Source organism: Gastrolobium bilobum, unplaced genomic scaffold, assembly GCF_033153095.1.
Source record: "Gastrolobium bilobum isolate Gb01-03AN ecotype WA unplaced genomic scaffold, APGP_CSIRO_Gbil_v1 utg9887, whole genome shotgun sequence".
Classification (NCBI taxonomy): domain Eukaryota; kingdom Viridiplantae; phylum Streptophyta; class Magnoliopsida; order Fabales; family Fabaceae; genus Gastrolobium; species Gastrolobium bilobum.
This window is the reverse complement of record NW_026899295.1, coordinates 486396-504056: the sequence shown is the minus strand read 5'-3', so window position 1 is coordinate 504056 and position 17661 is coordinate 486396. Positions and strand designations below refer to the sequence as shown.

The 17661-nt window shown below is 35.3% G+C and overlaps 2 protein-coding genes across 5 annotated transcripts; both read left to right on the top strand.

Moving 5' to 3' along the window:
* The first annotated feature begins 2670 nt into the window (after positions 1 to 2670).
* On the top strand, positions 2671 to 12282 carry LOC133289292 (uncharacterized). 2 transcript variants are annotated; one of them, XM_061487197.1, is made up of 8 exons: positions 2671 to 2944; positions 3094 to 3279; positions 4644 to 4701; positions 5028 to 5108; positions 5234 to 5266; positions 5603 to 5842; positions 5947 to 6079; positions 11369 to 12282. In XM_061487197.1, the coding sequence occupies exons 2-8, from the start codon at positions 3101 to 3103 to the stop codon at positions 11851 to 11853; spliced, it is 1209 nt and encodes a 402-aa protein (XP_061343181.1). In that variant the 5' UTR covers positions 2671 to 2944; positions 3094 to 3100; the 3' UTR covers positions 11854 to 12282. The 2 variants fall into 2 exon arrangements, with proteins under 2 accessions (XP_061343181.1, XP_061343180.1); XM_061487196.1 differs by having other exon boundaries at positions 2674 to 2944; positions 5938 to 6079; positions 11369 to 12281.
* Positions 12283 to 14102: 1820 nt separating this feature from the next.
* LOC133289297 (uncharacterized) lies at positions 14103 to 16192 on the top strand. 3 transcript variants are annotated; one of them, XR_009748473.1, is made up of 6 exons: positions 14103 to 14529; positions 14634 to 14762; positions 14860 to 15024; positions 15328 to 15633; positions 15775 to 15857; positions 15934 to 16071. XR_009748473.1 is itself a non-coding variant. In XM_061487205.1 (5 exons), the coding sequence occupies exons 1-5, from the start codon at positions 14272 to 14274 to the stop codon at positions 16072 to 16074; spliced, it is 999 nt and encodes a 332-aa protein (XP_061343189.1). In that variant the 5' UTR covers positions 14103 to 14271; the 3' UTR covers positions 16075 to 16192. The 3 variants fall into 3 exon arrangements, 2 of the variants coding, with proteins under 2 accessions (XP_061343189.1, XP_061343191.1); XM_061487205.1 differs by lacking the exon at positions 15775 to 15857 and having other exon boundaries at positions 15934 to 16192; XM_061487207.1 differs by having other exon boundaries at positions 15775 to 16060.
* Positions 16193 to 17661: the final 1469 nt, after the last annotated feature.

Sequence of the window (17661 nt, the reverse complement as noted above, 5' to 3'; positions counted from 1 at the left end):
TTTCTGCACTGAAACTCTGCCGGAATTTTTCTCCTTCCGGTTTTGCATGTTCCTTTTCATACTCCGGTGTAGTTTCCTCTGGCATTTTGTTGTGTTCGTTTGGGCTGTTGATTGGTAGTGCCACCATTCTTCAGACGAAATCTGTTCTATCCTGGGAGACAAGTGTCCATCAACCTTTGACACCAGTGAGGGGGCAAATTGTCTTAAGGAGACACGTTCTGTGGGCTCAGATTTTATCCTTCTGATTTTGCATATCTGATTCATCATTCTGTCTTTCTCTAATACCTGACAAGTCTGTTTTTAATTGTTTATAATTGCACAGTGATAATTCTGATCATCTACCTCCTCCTCTGCTTTATACATGGGTTCAAACCTCTTAGTGATTTAACATCACCCACTGTCTTCTATAACACCACTTCCAATGGAAAATTCCTCTGAAGGAAGTCAAAGACCCACTCCCCAAAACATTGGTCCACCATGTCTGCTACTATGCATTCTATCCCAGATATTAGTAGTAGGAAGAGCATAGTCAATAAAAGGTATATCCAGATGGCTCCACTTGTCATACCAAAATGAAATTTCCACCCATTGTCAACATCCTAAATAAGATTGTTAAGGAAATCATTCCAAATTCGACCAACTCCTTTCCAGAGGTTAGAATCATACTATTGAACTTTGAGCTATCTTCTTAAATTAGGATGCCTCCCATATTTGGCTGAAAGAACTTGAACCCATAGGTTCTCTCTGCTATTGATGATCCTCCACGCAACCTTATGAAGAAAGGCATCATTGTGAATCTTTAGATTATGGATTCCCAATCCACCAACACATTTCGGCTTGAAGATGTTGTCCCACGAAATGAGGTGAGCCTTCTTCTTCTCCAAAGTATCCCCTAAATAAATGAGCATTGCAGTTTTTCTATCTCATTATAGATAGTGATGGGAAGAGAACCATGTTGCATACGATAGATACGAATGGAGCTCATGACTGAATTAGCTAGAATCACACGCCCAACAAAGGAGAGGATGTGGCTCTTCCAACTAGCGAGGCAAGACTGCACCCGATTGATCACACTAGAGAAGTTTCTCATTTTTCCGTTGCCATGATAGAGCATAGATTCCAAATATATACCAACCGTTACATATTATTGTTATATGGGGAAAGTGTTTATTTCTTGCGACGTCGTTCTGGAATTTAGAATAAAAAATAAAGGATATTTTAAAAACTTTGTAACATATATTTTATTAATGTTTTAATATTTCCACTTATAACATTGAAATAAATTAAAATGCCGTCCTGAACTCAATGCAGATAACTTATTTATATTCATTGCAAAAAAAATGAACACTTTTATTAAAATACTTTTTATTTATTTATTCTAAATCCTAAGTGGGGATAGCTGGAGATAACTTTTAATTCCTTGTTATATATATATATATATATATATATATATATATATATATTTAGGGATAAATTATCTTACCTATCATTTTTTTTGCCTACTTTTGCCTGTCACTTTCTAATACCGTTAGATCAAAATCTTAACTATTTTCATCATTTCTCTTTCCTGTTGAGATTTTGATATAATAATATTGGAGAATGATAGATAAAGATAAAAAAAAAAATGGTAGGTAAAAACAATTCCATATATTTATTATGATTTTTGTAGTCTATTGCAAATGTTCACTCGTCCTTGTGTAGTACTTTTTCTCTATCGTCAACAAGGGTAAAATAAAACGTGATGCACATCCTTCCATTGGTAGATTAATATAATCGTTGCTGATGGAAACTTGTTGCTTATATGTGCACTTGATCATTAGCCTCAATTAATTATGATGAGGAAAGGCAACGTTTAAGCTAAACCAGTGAACCAATTATGAACCATGGTTCAACCAATATTGATCAATATTAGTTTTTTTTTTTTTTTAGTTGCTCAGTTGTGTTAAGAAATTGAGTAGGTGAGGAATACAGTATATGTTCGATCATTCTCTTATACTGTCTTTAAAGTCTTAATTTTAGTATCCACCTTAAATTGAACTAGTCGTAAAGTGATGAATCGTTTGAAATGTTAAAAAAAAAATTAATTTTTTATTTGAACCTATTTTGAAAATGTGTAAAATATTGAAAGATTTGGGGTTGTTGAGATAATAAACACTTATCACCAGATTAGAGTTATATATTTTGTTAAATTATACCTATTAATATTTTTATTAAATAATTTAATATAAATTCAATTTAACATGTTAAATGAATAACTCATTAACCCAATATGATCGGGTTAATAATCTTTTCAAGTTTACTAACATTAATTTTAAATCCTCTTTACAAAGTTTTTTTTTTTAAATCACTTAATAACTGAAAAATCAAACTCTTGAAATACAATCAAGCGCTGAATAAAAGAATTTGAATAGTCGAATGTTTTTGAAAAAATATTGGATTTTATTTGTTGCTTTAGGTGAATTATTGGAGCTTCCGTGGAACAGTAACCAATGGAATGGGCCTGGTGTGTTGTAAGATAAGGACGCTCGATCAGAAGACGCGCGACCCCGTATTTATCTTCAAATCATCGTTTCGTCTGCTTTATGACAAAGACTAAAAAAATTAAAATGAGAAAATAATATAAAATCAACAAGCGATTTTAAAAACAAGTTGGAAAGTGAGGAATGGAATTAAATCGATTTAAATAAAAAATAAAAAACAATTTCGGGTTGAACACGAACTCTGAATTCCCATACCCGCGAGTTGTGTTGTGGACACAGCACCAATAGAGCATAGGACTTTTGGGTTGCGATCCGTGAAGGCGTAGCGTGAGCTCAAACACATAATCAACACCATATTTCCTTCAACCCTGTTTTTGTCCTTTCCTTAAAAAACCGCGACAGTGTGACGGAAACAAAGAGGAGTGCATGTACCTGTCTGTTTCCCTTTGATTTCATCCTCTCAAGTAAAGTTTCTTCATTTCATCTGAATCCAAATATGATATTCTGCTGCTTATTTTCGATTTTTGTTTCCCCTTGTTAGCTCTCTGGAAATTAAGTGCTAGGATATATACGATTTTTTATTTTTTATTTTTTATTTTTTATTTTTTTGTAGAAGAAGAATGTGGGGATTTGGTGGTAGATATTATTGGGGAAGAAAGGTAGCTTGTGAGAAAGCTGATGGAATAGTAGTGGTGTTCGCGTGGATGTCAAGCGAGGAGAAGCACTTGATGAAATATGTTGAGCTCTACTCCTCTGTCGGATGGAATTCACTTGTCTGCCATTCTCAATTTCTCAATATGTGAGTTCTATACTTTAATTGGGTATTTGGGAATTTTGATATTAACAACCTTTGTCTTCGGAAACAACAAGTGTTTGATATAGGTGGTGACAAATTAGAGATTCTACTCCAATAAGAGAAGACAAGGTTTTACCTTGTTACTGTGTTACATCTTCATATATAATCAATTTATATATTCTTAGGTCAATTTTGAGTAGTAATGAATGTGGATTCCACCCGTTAATTTATTTACTTAGTTAGTTGGGATAACGGTGATATTGATTTTGTTGTTACTTGTTAGTAAGAAAACGCCTCATAAATGACTAATGCATGTTACAAAGAATGTCGAAGTGGTAAAAGCAACTCCAAAGCTACATATGAAGCGGGGATTTACTACTGCTAAAGCCTTAGTATCTGATTGTTGGGGTGCTAAATGGATATTTCAAGCCAAAAGATTTCAAAAGCAGAAGAGGAACGGGTTATTCCCAACTAAATCATTACTTGTATGAACTATTAGTACCTGGCCCTAAGGTTTACAGGTATAATTGAAGATTGAAGCTCGACCACAATTGTATACATTCAAAAAAGTTGAGGCTGGCAGGAGGAGAGCTCTCTCTGTCCAGGGAAATTTCTTGTTGGTTCCTGAATGAACCATCACATATTAACTTCATGAAGTGTAATCAGTAGGAGTAGTGTCCTTGTCTTTTAGGACACTAAAATAAACACACTACATTTATTTGCTGGTTGGCATGAAGTGTGAGGCATCGCCATAGTCTTACCCATATATTTCAATGTTGCCTTTAGCAGCTAGCTTGGCCTTGAATTGATCAATGTGGTCAAAATGACCAACAAGTGTACCCTTAGGCGAAGTTTATCTCAATTTTGTGATTCTACAAACTGCATTTTCATTTAGGGTTTACAGAGCAAATCAGTTTGGATGGAAGGGATTATTATTTGAATTGTTGAATGCTTGAGTGAGCTAATTGCTATGTCAAAACCACAGCATTTGTTTAATAAATCACAAAAGGTAAAAGTTGTAGCTTTTTATTTGCATTTTAATTGTCTTTTTTTTTTCATTGGATGCGTGTAAACTTTGAGTTATAATTTTTGCTTGTATTATTTAGAATGATGATGGTATAAGCTCGATTAATTAATCTCCAAATGTTCTGGCTTCTTCTTTATGGGGGGTTTTGGGAGCATAATAAACTAATGCTAAGTTTGCTAAATTATTTTAATTGAAGTCAATGTTTAGTTCTTATGTAAAATGGCCTGCAGATGCTTTGGGATTTTATTTATTTTCAAGAGAGATGAGGTCATCAGTACGTGATTCTTTGCACATCTCAATGTATATTGTATAATGATTGTAGCATTGCTATTATTTGCAGGTTCTTCCCTGAGAAAGCCACAATTCTTGCTGCTGATATTCTTAACGAACTTCTTGAGGTAAGTTTTACTCTAGTCCTGCATTTTGAAGGTCAATCAGTCTGAATTCAAGTCAGCTAAAAACCTCCTTTACAAAGAATTCTGAAGTTGCCTATGATCTTGTGTCGACATTTGAGACAAAGCCAGTTTCGATGAGATAAGAAGCATAATTGTAACATCTGTTCTTGTTTTATGTCCCATTATGTAGAACCTGCGCAAAGTAGTCTGACTTGAAGTAAACTGATTATCTTTTGAACTACTGTTGAATTTGTAATCTTTTTTTAATTTGGTAAAAAATTGACCCATAGGTTCAAGCTCACAAATACTGCTGTTTTTTTAATATGCAGGTGCTGAAAATTAGGCCTTGCCCCATTGTCTTTGCATCTTTTTCTGGTGGTGCAAAAGCTTGTATGTTCAAGGTTCTTCAGGTATTTTGTTCCAGACTTTGGGCTTCTTCTTTTCTTTTCTTTTTACATGATTTTTATGTTTTGATCATCATGCCATAAAAACTTTTAACTCTGACGTCTGATGACCTTGTTTTCCTTTGATCCAGATGATTAGTGGGAAGTGTGAAACACATAATATGGTATGTATTCTGTCAATAGCCGTTCAAAGGATGATTGAGTTACATAGATTGCATAGTAAACCCATCATTGTCGTAAATTTTCTCAAATCATGTTAATGTGTGAAAGGAGGTATATAGTGTTGAATCCCTAGCTTTCCATTCTATGCTTCCATAATTTAATGGATCATATATTTCCTTTTACTAAGTAATTTGGTTGAGTTCTTGTAACATGGACTTATGAATTCTGGGCGGTGATTTTTTGTCCTTGTAATTTTCCTATTCACACACAAAAAAAAAAATCTGAATGATAGTTTTCTTTTATATTCTTCACTGCTTCTGAACTATTTCATTGCGCAGGATGACTACCAACTTGTTAGAGACTGTATTTCTGGCTATATTTATGATTCCAGTCCAGTTGATTTTACCAGTGATTTGGGTGTTCGCTTTCTTCTACACCCGACTGTTTTAAAAGTGTCCCATCCACCAAGATTTGCTTCATGGGTTGCAAATGGCATTGCATTTGGTCTTGATTCTCTTTTCCTCAGCAGATTTGAATCACAACGTGCAGAGTACTGGCAAACACTTTACTCCACCACTGTAAGCAGCTGAGAATACATGACATCTAATTAAAAAATTACCTCTTTTTTCTTAGGTTTCTTAAATTTTCTGCTTATCAAGTAATTATTTCTCAGAGTATGCAGGCCCCATATCTCATTTTTTGTTCAGAAAATGATGACCTTGCTCCTTTTCAAGTTATTTCAAAGTTTGCCCATCGACTAAAAGACCTTGGTGGAGATGTGAAACTGATAAAATGGAGTGGCTCTCCTCATGTAGGTCTGTATCGTGATTGATTGCACATAATAGCATATGGATAAGATAATAAGGTTCTACTTGACAAATAGATGCCTAGTAGCTCCTATTGTGACTTTGTTTCAAGTGTAACGGCATATATTAAAGCTTTGTTTATGCTAGTTTTCCTGGTCAAGATGACTGTTCATTTGCGAATATCCATTTGATTCTTTTAGTGTTAACTGTGGGTACATGCCACTTGAAAAGAGTAATCAGAAAATATTATTAATTGTGTAAATAATCTGTACAAAGAGGTCTCTATTTATAGATAATGAAAAACCTAATACTTGACCTAATGGGCTTGGCTCAATACAACAAATACTAATAATAATAAAATAACAAATATTTACAACACTTCCCCTCAAGCTGAGGAATAGATATTTATCATTCTCAGCTTGCTAGTAAGTTCTTGAAATCTGTCTGAAGGAAGTCCCTTTGTCAATAGATCAGCTAATTGACGCCCAGTGGGAATGTATGGAGTGGTAATCAACCCGCTATCAAGTTTCTCTTTGATGAAATGGCGGTCGACCTCAATATGTTTAGTCCGATCATGTTGAACCGGATTATGAGCTATACAAATAACGGACTTATTGTCACATAGCAGCTTCATAGGTCCCTCACATTTTATTTTGAGATCATCAAGTATAATTTTCAGCCACAGTAACTCACAAATGCCTTGAGCCATAGCTCGAAATTCAGCTTCTGCACTTGATCTGTCGACCACATCTTGTTTCTTAGTTCTCCATGTCACCAAGTTACCACAAAAAAACATGCAGTAACCAGTGGTAGAACGACGGTCAGTCACGGATCCAGCATAATCAGCATCAGTGTAAACTTCTAAAGAGAGATTGCCATCACGTCGGAATAACAATCCTTTACCAGGAGTAGCTTTAAGATACTGCAGAATTCTCTCTACTGCCTGCATGTGTTTCTCCTTTGGATCGTGCATAAACTGACTGACAACACTAACAGCATAAGCTAGGTCTGGTCTAGTATGAGCCAGATATATCAATTTCCCAACTAGCCGTTGATATTGTCCTTTATCAACTAGAGGACTCTCTTCTTCATAGCCTATCTTGTGATTCTGCTCAATAGGAGTATTAGAGGGTTTACACCCGAGCTTTCCTGCTTCTTTGAGAAGATCAAGAACATATTTCCTCTGGCTAATAAAAATTCCTTTCCTTGAATGAGCTACTTCTATCCCTAGGAAATATCTCAGTTTCCCAAGGTCTTTGACTTCAAACTCAGAGGCAAGCCGTGCTTGTAAAATCTGTTTCTCCACAAAATCATCACCTGTGATAATAATATCATCGACATATACAAGGAGCACAGTAAGCTTCCCATTATGGGAGTGCTTGAAGAAAAGAGTGTGATCTCCTTGACTCTGTCTGTATCCTAAGGTCATCATAACCTTAATAAACCTTCCAAACCAGGCACGAGGTGACTGCTTCAATCCATACAAGGCCTTTTTTAATCTACAAACTTTATTTTCTCCCTTCACAGAATCAAAACCAGGCGGGATTTCCATGTAGACTTCTTATTCTAACTCACCATTGAGGAAAGCATTTTTCACATCAAATTGATTTATATCCCAATTGTAATGGGCAGCAAGGGATAACAAGACTCTCACCGTATTCATCTTTGCAACTGGAGCAAATGTTTCTTCATAATCAATGCCATAGGTTTGAGTGTAACCTTTGGCAACTAATCGAGCCTTGTATCTCTCAAGAGTTCCATCAGAATTATATTTCAGGGCATAAACCCACCTGCACCCTACTGCTTTCTTTCCATTAGGTCTATCAATAACCTCCCATGTTTTATTTTTCTCCAACGCATTCATTTCCTCTTGCATGGCTTGAGCCCAATTCCCATCTTTCAAGGCTTCATGTACTGATTTTGGGATTGCAATAGAGTCTAGTGCTGAAACAAAGCTTTTGTGCTGCACAGAAAGATTAGCAGAGGAAACAAAATGGGAGATAGGGTATTGAGTACAAGAGGGACAGGAGGGACAAGATTTCTTGGGACAAGCTCTTTTTCCTTTTCTAAGAGCAATGGGTAAATCATCAGAATCAGTAGTAATGGGTAAGTCATCAGAAATATTAACATCATGATCAGAAATATGAGATTCGGGACTTACCAGTGGTTCAGACGATTGAGGTTGCTGCTGAGGCAATATGGGCTGTTTCCTTCTTTGATATACCAACTCAGGTGTCATAATCTTCCGTATCTCTGGTGTACTTGATGTATCAATCACAGGAGAATCAGTCATAGGAGGATTACTCACAGGAGGATCAGACACAGGAGGAACAGGACCAAGAGGAGGATACACTGACACAGGTAAAGGAGTAGACACTGAAGATTCAAACTCAAAGAAGGGAGGTGATGAGATTTCTGGTGAAGGATTCTCCCCCTGAAGATGAGGACCTTGGTAAAAGGACTCAGATTCCTGAAATGTAACATCCATAGAAACAAAAAAATTTCTACTACCAGGGTGATAGCACTTGTAGCCCTTCTTATCAGGAACATAACCAAGAAAAACACATTTAATAGCCTTAGGGTCCAACTTACTGCGATGATGTTTATGAACATGAACAAAAGCAACACACCCAAACACTCGTGGAGGAAGACTCATAGTTGGAATAGAAGGGAAAAAAGAAGTCATAGAGTGAATAGGACTTACATGGTCAAGTACTCGAGTGGGTAAACGGTTGATCAAGAATGCTGCAGTAAGAATAACACCTCCCCAATAGTATTTGGGTACATGTGTCTGAAACATTAATGCACGAGCCACTTCAAGAAGGTGACGATTTTTTCTTTCAGCAACCCCATTCTGTTGGGGGGTGTCAACACAAGTAAGTTCATGAATCATACCGTTATTTTTTATAAATTGGGAAAAACTGTTATTAACATATTTAGTACCATTATCTGTTCTTAGTCTCTTGATTTTTTTACCAAACTGGGTCTCACCCATTTTATAAAATTGAAAGAACAGTTGTGGTACCTCAGACTTTTCACGCATTAAGTACACCCAAGTTATACGAGTGCAATCATCAATAAAAGAAACAAACCATCTATTTCCAGAAGCATGAGGGACTTTAGAGGGACCCCAAACATCAGAATGAATAAGATCAAAAGGTTCAACACTCTTAGTAATACTAGAAGGAAAAGACACACGATGATGCTTAGCAAATTCACAAACATCACAATGAAAAGACTCAACAGACTTAGACAAAAACAATGACAGAAATAAAGATTTGAGTAAACTAAATGGAGGATGACCTAAGCGCTTATGATGAAGCCAAATCAAAGAATCAGCAGTTGATTGACCATGAGACATCAAGATGTGATCTGTTACTTTATTTGCGGGATATTGTGACACCAGATAGTACAACCCACCTTGCTCTTTAGCACTACCAATCGCCTTCCCCGTGTCGAGATCCTGAAAAACACAATGGGTAGGATAGAAGGTTACAGTACAATTCAAATCTTTTGTAATTTTATGAATAGAAAGAAGATTCGTGGAGAGTTTAGGAACATGAAGAACATCCTTAAGATGTAAGGACTGCTGTAAGTTTATGTCACCAGAACCCGCAACTGATGTATGAGAGCCATCAGCTACGGCTATTGTATGAGTTCCAATGGTAGGATGATAAGAAGTAAAGGAGTCAGCACAACAAGCCATATGATCAGTAGCACCAGAATCAACAACCCAAGAATGTTTAAAATCATTACATGAAGAAATGAAAGAATAAGTTTTGGAGCTCATACTAGTCATAGTCAAAGCACTAGTATCAGATGGCTCACTCAAAGAATCAAGGAGGGTTCGGAGCCGTTCCAACTCATCTGGACGAAATGTAGAATTTATTTTAGAGGAAGTAAAATGTTGTTGACCATGCATCCTATCCATCTTTTCTAAGGCAGTTTGCTTTCCATGAAGGCGAAAGCATAGATCCTTGATATGACCTGTTCTTTTACAATAAGAACACCATCGATCATCTCTCTTAGGTCCAGAAGATGCACCATCAGAAAACTTTGTAAAGGAACTCCTTTGAGAAGAGGTCATACTGCACAAAACTTGTCAAAGAATAGCACCAAGAAGCCAAAAAATTTGGAAAAAATACCAAATGAAGTCCGATCAAAGTTTTGAGCACAGATCCAGAAAGAAGATGAAGGGACGATCAAGATCGCGGTGGTCCGATCCGGAAAAGTGGTCTCACGCGCCGGTGAGATTGGCTGCGCGTGGGCTTCACTCGCGGTTGAAGAGGAGGCGCGTGTGGGCGCGTGCGGTGGCCGTCCGGTCTGAAATTTCTGGAGCAACGTCGTCCGGTGAGCGCGGTTCTTTCTAGGTCTGGTCGGAGTTGAAAAACCACCGGGAAAGGGTCCAAACGTGATGAACAGATGATGTCTTGTGATGAACAGTAACAGAGACGATGAACAGTAACAGAGATCCAGTATAACAGAGTTCTTCTCGGTCCAAGAGGTCCCCGGAAAAAATCCGGTGGCAGCGAGAGAAGAAAAGAATAAAAGGTTCTTGTTCTAAAGACAATAGGCGCGGAAGCAGAGCCCTCAGGATCGAGAGCTCTGATACCAACTTGAAAAGAGTAATCAGAAAATATTATTAATTGTGTAAATAATCTGTACAAAGAGGTCTCTATTTATAGAGAATGAAAAACATAATACTTGACCTAATGGGCTTGGCCCAATACAACAAATACTAATAATAATAAAAGAACAAATATTTACAACAGCCTTATGCGTAAGGCATTTTGTTTCTTTTAATCTGTCACAGTAAAGTTTATTTATTTAAATATTTCACTGCAAGCTAACATTTCGGACAGAGACATGCATTTTGCTGATCCTTTCTTTTCCTTGCCTGTCTTTCATACATTAAACGAAACAACATTCATTTATGGAGAATGTGTAGTCTTGGTACAGCTGGCAACCTCTTTCCCCTTAAGATGTGCATCTTAAATTCCAACTCAGGTTTGCATGCTATGGTGCATCCAGAGTTCCAAATACTCAAGTCTGCGACCATGCAAAATATGATTGATTTTGTTTCCTTTAAATCCTGGCAAGCTGACTGATGATATGATTTAATAAATTATTTCAATTGCATGTGTGTACAAAGGGAAAGAAGTTGTAATTCCTGATATTTATGTAAAACTGAAATGAGTATGGTAATGGGATCTTTTTTAGCATAATGCCATGTAATATTTAAAAGTGTGTTTGTAGATCGGGGATGAATGTATTGAATTCCATTTGAATTTGTCACAGGTCATTTTCGGCATCATCCAATTGATTACAAGGCTGCTATCACTGAGATGCTTGGCAAGGCAGTTGCAATTTATTGTCACAAAAATAGACGAATTGAAGATGAAAAACTGGGCATAGAAGGAACAAAAGATGAGATCAAAGATCCGTTCTCTGAATTGAGGAAAGCAGCAATGACCTCAACTAGTTTTCAGGGTTTTGCACTTGCTCCAAGTGATAATTTGTCTCCTAGTTCAATGGAGTATTACGATGGCAAAGATGTTGGCTCTGTAGCAGATGAACGCAAGGGAGGTTTTATTCATCTCCCAAGCCGTCCGAGCATCAATGCACATGGGGTTCTTGGCCAAATGTTGTTTGATATTTGTGTTCCCAAGAATGTTGAGGATTGGGATATCAGGTCGAATTCCAAGAATGGAGGACTCTTAGTTGGTACAAGGAGGCATGCTCCATTTAATCCTATAAAATGTATTCGGCGCTCAAGGTTGTAAGATTGTTGACTGGCAAAAGTTTGAGGTGAATTCTCTGACAAGCTTTAAGGTTGATGTTTTTCTTCAATTTTTTAGGGAGATCTAATAGGCCCTCAGTTGTGATAGTACCTGGAATAAGAGGCAGAAGGACTAATGAATTCTCACCTCAGTGGTTCTATAAGCACTGAGTGAGGAATAAGTAATGTGATTGAGCAGTAAGCCTTTTTCTTAACGTAAATTGTACAGCTACTTCAACGGAGAAAAAATATTATGTTTTGACTGAGATCACTGTGACAAGAATAAGGGGGGAGTTGTAAATGTAATACTGTATCCTTCGAATTAAGTTGACATATTCTGTTCATATAGAAAGTAGTATTGCTTCAGAGCTCACTTTCAACCTCACTCATTCACAATATAAGGTTGTTTGGCGTGATGAATGAATGGAATTCTATTCAATCTTATACAATATTTACTTATTTCACATTATGAATAACACATGTGCATAGTATTTTTCGTTATATATTTTTTGTGTAACTTAATTTAGCCTTGAAGAGTAGAATAAAATTAATTTTTTATTGATGAAGTTATGCTGGTATCATCTGACTAAATTTTTACTTTCTCGCAATATGAGTGAAATATTTATTTTACCATGTTTAATTTTATGTTAGAGTAACTATATTATAAAGTCAAAATTGACATCATGAATATTGTTATAAATTTCGTTGATATGATATGGTAGCAAGGCATATGTTTTAAAGTTGACAAAAAAAAAAAAAACACGGGGAACTCAGACTGACTCCCCAACAAAATAATGCTCTGCAGTTGGAAAAAAGGGGATGGGGACTAATGAAAAAAATAAATAAAATAAAATTACGGATAAAATATTATATCTATTTTTTTCATGCTTATTTTATTTATTTTTCTCAAAAATATATTTACATCACAAACATAACTGAAGAGTGAAAGGAGAGAGAAAATGTAAAGGCTAGTTGATATTTTGATAAATAAAAGGGAAAAATGTGTTAAATGAAACACTTTGCATCTTTTCACTCTTTCTCCCCCACTCTCTCTTATGATTTATCTCTTTCTCTCACTTAAGATGACACAACTTTATATCCTTTAAAATAATACAAGTTCTTCCCTAAATAAAATAGGCATAAAAAAATAGGTATAATATTTTATCCTAAAAAATTAATAGAGATAAAAACAAAAGTTAATAAAGATCACGATCCCAACAGATAGAGGAGGATTTATTCAATCACATAATTTGGGCTCCTACAATATGGCGCCCTTGAGGCTTTCTATTTGATTGTAAAGATTTGCTTTATCCGGTATCAATCGCGAGCTACGAGCAAATAGAACACCCTTTAGTAGTATCAATACCGTCACATGAATTGTAAATGCATGAATATGATGGACCAAAAAATCCGCAAGGGGGGAGGTAATATTTATCCTTAAATATATCTTTCTTTTTACCATGAATCTAAATGACGAAGAATTGGAAATTGTTGTGGTCCCCCCCGGACCGCCCGGATCCCACGAGTGAATAGAAAGTTGGATCTAAATTGGATCTCACCTGAATCACCGGAAGCACCGTAAAGATGAATTAGCGGAGTTGGGGGCCGATACAATAAGAACTGCTTACTTACACGATGATAGAAAAGTTAGGAATCCACCTAAAGTCGTTTTTTTTTTCAATTTTTTTCTTCCTCTCCGAAGAATGTTTCTTTCTCCTACGACTGAGGTTGGTAAAACATAAAAATTCTCGTAGAATCGAGAATGAAGTTTTCATTTTGTACATGTCAGATCATGAATTAGTAACTGCATTCAATCTCCATGATAAGATATTTATACCTAAATTTTTTCATGCATACTTTATTTATTCATCTCTAATACTATTGGATCAGAATATCAAGAGAAAAGAGAAAGGGTGGAAAAAGGTAATTTCTGTAAATATTCCTATTAATTTTTTACAGTCAACCAAACATACCTTAGTAAAATTAATCTAAGTTTTCCTGCAAAATTTTGGGCTACCAAACACTTTTTTGTTACTTACCGGCAACAAAAATTTCTCATCATATTCTGATGCAATTTTTATTCTCGATCAAAAAAATTTTCTGCCGTATCAAACGCTATTATCTTCTTCTTGTTTTTAGTAAATAATTTTCATCTCTTTTACTTCACAATACTTTCAATAGCAAAATGAGTAGTTAATATTAATTATAAAACTCATAATATATTTTTTTTATTGAAAAGAGAACCCAACTAAATCCCATTTCCCTTTCATATGCCCTCTCGTTCACGATGAGCAAGAGAACCTGGAACTAGGACGTTGACTTAACAAAATGCAAGAAAATCTGGAACTGGGACATTGACAATTTGGCATTGACTTACTAGCAGTGGAGCCTGGAGTCTACAACAAGACTTGACGGGCAGAGAATGAAGATATTGGTGACCGGTGCATCCGGTTACCTTGGGGGAAGGCTCTGTCATGCCTTGCTCCGACAAGGTTACTCCGTCAGGGTCCTCGTCAGACCCACCAGCGATCTCTCCGCCCTTCCTCCCTCTCTCGATATCATCTACGGCGACATCACCGACTACGCCTCTCTCCTCGCCGCATGCTCCGCCTGCTCCGTCGTCTTCCACCTCGCCGCTCTCGTCGAGCCCTGGCTTCCCGATCCCTCTAAATTCTTCTCCGTAAGCCCCCCCAACTCTTCAGTAATTACCTATCAACATAACTAAATTTATCGTGCCTCTATTGTTAACTCAATCCTATCAAATCCCTATTTCTTTTAAATTAGGTTAATGTTGGTGGATTGAAGAATGTGTTGGAGGCGGTGAAGGAGACCAAGACAGTGGAGAAACTCATATATACGTCGTCGTTTTTCGCTCTAGGACCAACTGATGGAGACATTGCCGATGAGAATAAAGTAAAATAACGACTTAGAATATTATTATTATTATTATTATTATTTTTTCTAGATGCTGTGTTTGAGTATTTGGTTTCTGTTCCAATTGCAATTGCAGGTTCATCATGAGAAATTTTTTTGCACGGAATATGAGAAATCAAAGGTTGCTGCTGATAAGATTGCGGTGCAAGCTGCGTCCGAGGGTGTGCCAATAGTGTTGCTTTATCCTGGGGTAATCTATGGGCCTGGCAAGGTCACTGCAGGAAACATTGTTGCAAAAATGGTAGTGTTACTGCTTCACTCTTGTTTATTTTGTTTTATCATAGGATATGATGAGAAGAAATATGGTTGGTTGTCTAAATGGGTTCTGATGTATCTGTTTTTATGACACCTAGGAATTTAGGATGATTTGGTATGAAAATCATAACTGTCCTTCCAAATTCTAATGTCAGGAATAATCACTTCATAGTTTTTTTTTTTTCCTTTTGAACAAGTAACTTACTTGATTTTCCTTTAGAGTTTCAATTACAAAATGTTATATGTCATTGAAAGTGAAAATGTTCTTTGATTTTGTTTCACTTGTCAGATTGTAGAACGCTTTAGTGGTCGATTACCTGGTTACATAGGCGATGGAAATGATAAATTCTCCTTCAGCCATGTTGATGATGTGGTGGAAGGACACATTGCAGCAATGGAAAAAGGACAACCAGGGAATAGGTATCTACTAACGGGTGAAAATGCATCGTTCAAGCATATTTTTGATATGGCTGCTGTGATTACTGATACTAAAAAACCAATACTTAGCATCCCTTTGTGGGTGATTGAAGCATATGGGTGGCTGTCAGTTTTATTCTCTCTAATCACTGGAAAGCTACCCCTGATCAGTCCACCAGTAAGTTCTCTTGTTTTAGCACTTATTTTGATTTTGATGCATCCAAACCACCTATATCTTATTTTTTCCAGAAATTTTTAGCAACTTAATATCTTAAAATTAAAATTGCTATATATCAAATTTAAAGTATTATTGTTTTAGATCCAAAATCACATTCCTCAATACATGTTTTGACCCTCAAACGTGGTTCAACTCATGGCAATTAAACAATTGTCGTAATACAGGTCAGATCCATTGCCACTGTTATCAAATCATTTGTGTTTTTTGCTCTTACTTTTCTGTGATTTAATCTTGGAGCAGACGGTGCATGTTTTAAGACATAAATGGGAGTATTCCTGCGAGAAAGCTAAAATGGAGCTAGATTATAGGCCCAGAAGCCTGAAAGAAGGACTTGCGGAGGTACTACTCTGGTTGAAGAACTTGGGCTTGATAAGATATTAGTTAGAACATTATAGTCTTTGTAGGGCTTCACTTTTTTGCAATATCAATTAAAAACTAATAAAACCACAATGAAAGTTACATTTTAGAGTGCGAATAATCCTTTTATAGATTTTTCTACTGGTTTGAGTTGATTGAATCATTTGCGATTTACATGTTCGTTTTTATTTTCTTTTGAAAAATATTTTTTTTCAAAATATCTTTTAGTAACTTTTTTCAATTCAACCTCAAACAATAAGTTAATCCGAACATATACTTATTCCTAATTCATGGTAGATTTATTTCTTATATTTGTCATTTAGTTGATTAATATAAACTATGGGGATTAAAAAAATCAGTTAACAAAAAAAATATAAGGACCGGCACTCAAAGATAAGGAAAATTGAATACTCTCTCATTCTCTCTTTTTCTAATTTTGCAGAAAAGAAAATATAAAAGTCCAACAAATATATAATAAGACACGGTTTATTTTACTTAAAATAATAAGATTCATTCTTTCATAAGACTCTCGGACTTCTTGTTTTTATTTATGGATGGGAATATTTGTGCTAACATCTAAGCATAATAAAAGTTGAAATTGTTAGTTTCAAGTCGAAGTTTAAACTATAATTTAAGGGGAATGTTATATTTACAAACTTTTCATTTAGAAACTCTTACAAACTATATTGTGTCTGACCGTCATACTTTAATCAAGAGTTTAATCAAGAGTGTATGACTGGTCATACTTAGTGTAATTTGTAAAAAAAAATTGAAAAATTGTAAATAGATCTTTCCCCATAATTTAATACTAATTTCATACGTTAATTGTTACCACCAGGTCTGTGCTAACAAACAAGAGCCACGTAGCTAAAAGAATTTGAACTAAGAGAAACCATGTAGTTCTATTGGTGGTCACTGATACTCCCAACACTGTGATGTAATCTTAAATAAACCTGAGAATATAAAGAAGCTCTATAAACTCTGTGCGGTGAGAGAAAACTACTTCACATTAATTGAGAGAAAAAATAGAGGTTTCTTGCATTATAATTATGCTAAAAAATTTCTTCAAATTTTGAGGGCAGCGACCGCTTACTCTAGCACCCCCTGGGTCCGCCCCTATATATATATGGTAACCTATATATATACTTTTAATTCGTAGATAAAATATATTAATATAGTTTTAAAACTAAATATGATTTTATTAAATTAATAATTTATTAATGTCAATTTTTAGATAATTCACATTTAAATAATTTTTTTTTTTGCTTTCATTATAATTTAATCAACAATACATTTATCTCAAATTAGTTGGAGTCAGAGGTAGATAAACTCAAAAAACAATTACAAAAAGATTAAAAAAATAAAAAAATAAACTTTAAGTATATTATCCATAAAAAGTAGTGCATAATTATAAGGAAAAATAAATTAAAATAAACTATAAATAAGGATATATAGGATAATAGGATGACATATAAGAATAAGAAGGTAAGCAATAAAAAAAAAATAGAATAAAATAAATATATGGAAAAAAGAGAAAGAAAACATATATACAAAGAGGTAAAAGAAAAAAGATTGCATACCAAAATAAAAAAAGAAAAAAGATTGAAAGGA

What these genes read in the sequence shown, in the direction of transcription:
- LOC133289292 (XM_061487196.1), top strand. Translation starts at nt 3,101, where the DNA reads ATGTGGGGATTTGGTGGTAGATATTATTGGGGAAGAAAGGTAGCTTGT. An exon ending in CATTCTCAATTTCTCAATAT is followed by an intron (nt 3,280 to 4,643) that starts GTGAGTTCTATA and finishes TATTATTTGCAG; the next exon opens with GTTCTTCCCTGAGAAAGCCA. An exon ending in GTATGTTCAAGGTTCTTCAG is followed by an intron (nt 5,109 to 5,233) that starts GTATTTTGTTCC and finishes CCTTTGATCCAG; the next exon opens with ATGATTAGTGGGAAGTGTGA.
- LOC133289297 (XM_061487205.1), top strand. Translation starts at nt 14,272, where the DNA reads ATGAAGATATTGGTGACCGGTGCATCCGGTTACCTTGGGGGAAGGCTC. An exon ending in GAAACATTGTTGCAAAAATG is followed by an intron (nt 15,025 to 15,327) that starts GTAGTGTTACTG and finishes TTCACTTGTCAG; the next exon opens with ATTGTAGAACGCTTTAGTGG. An exon ending in TACCCCTGATCAGTCCACCA is followed by an intron (nt 15,634 to 15,933) that starts GTAAGTTCTCTT and finishes ATCTTGGAGCAG; the next exon opens with ACGGTGCATGTTTTAAGACA.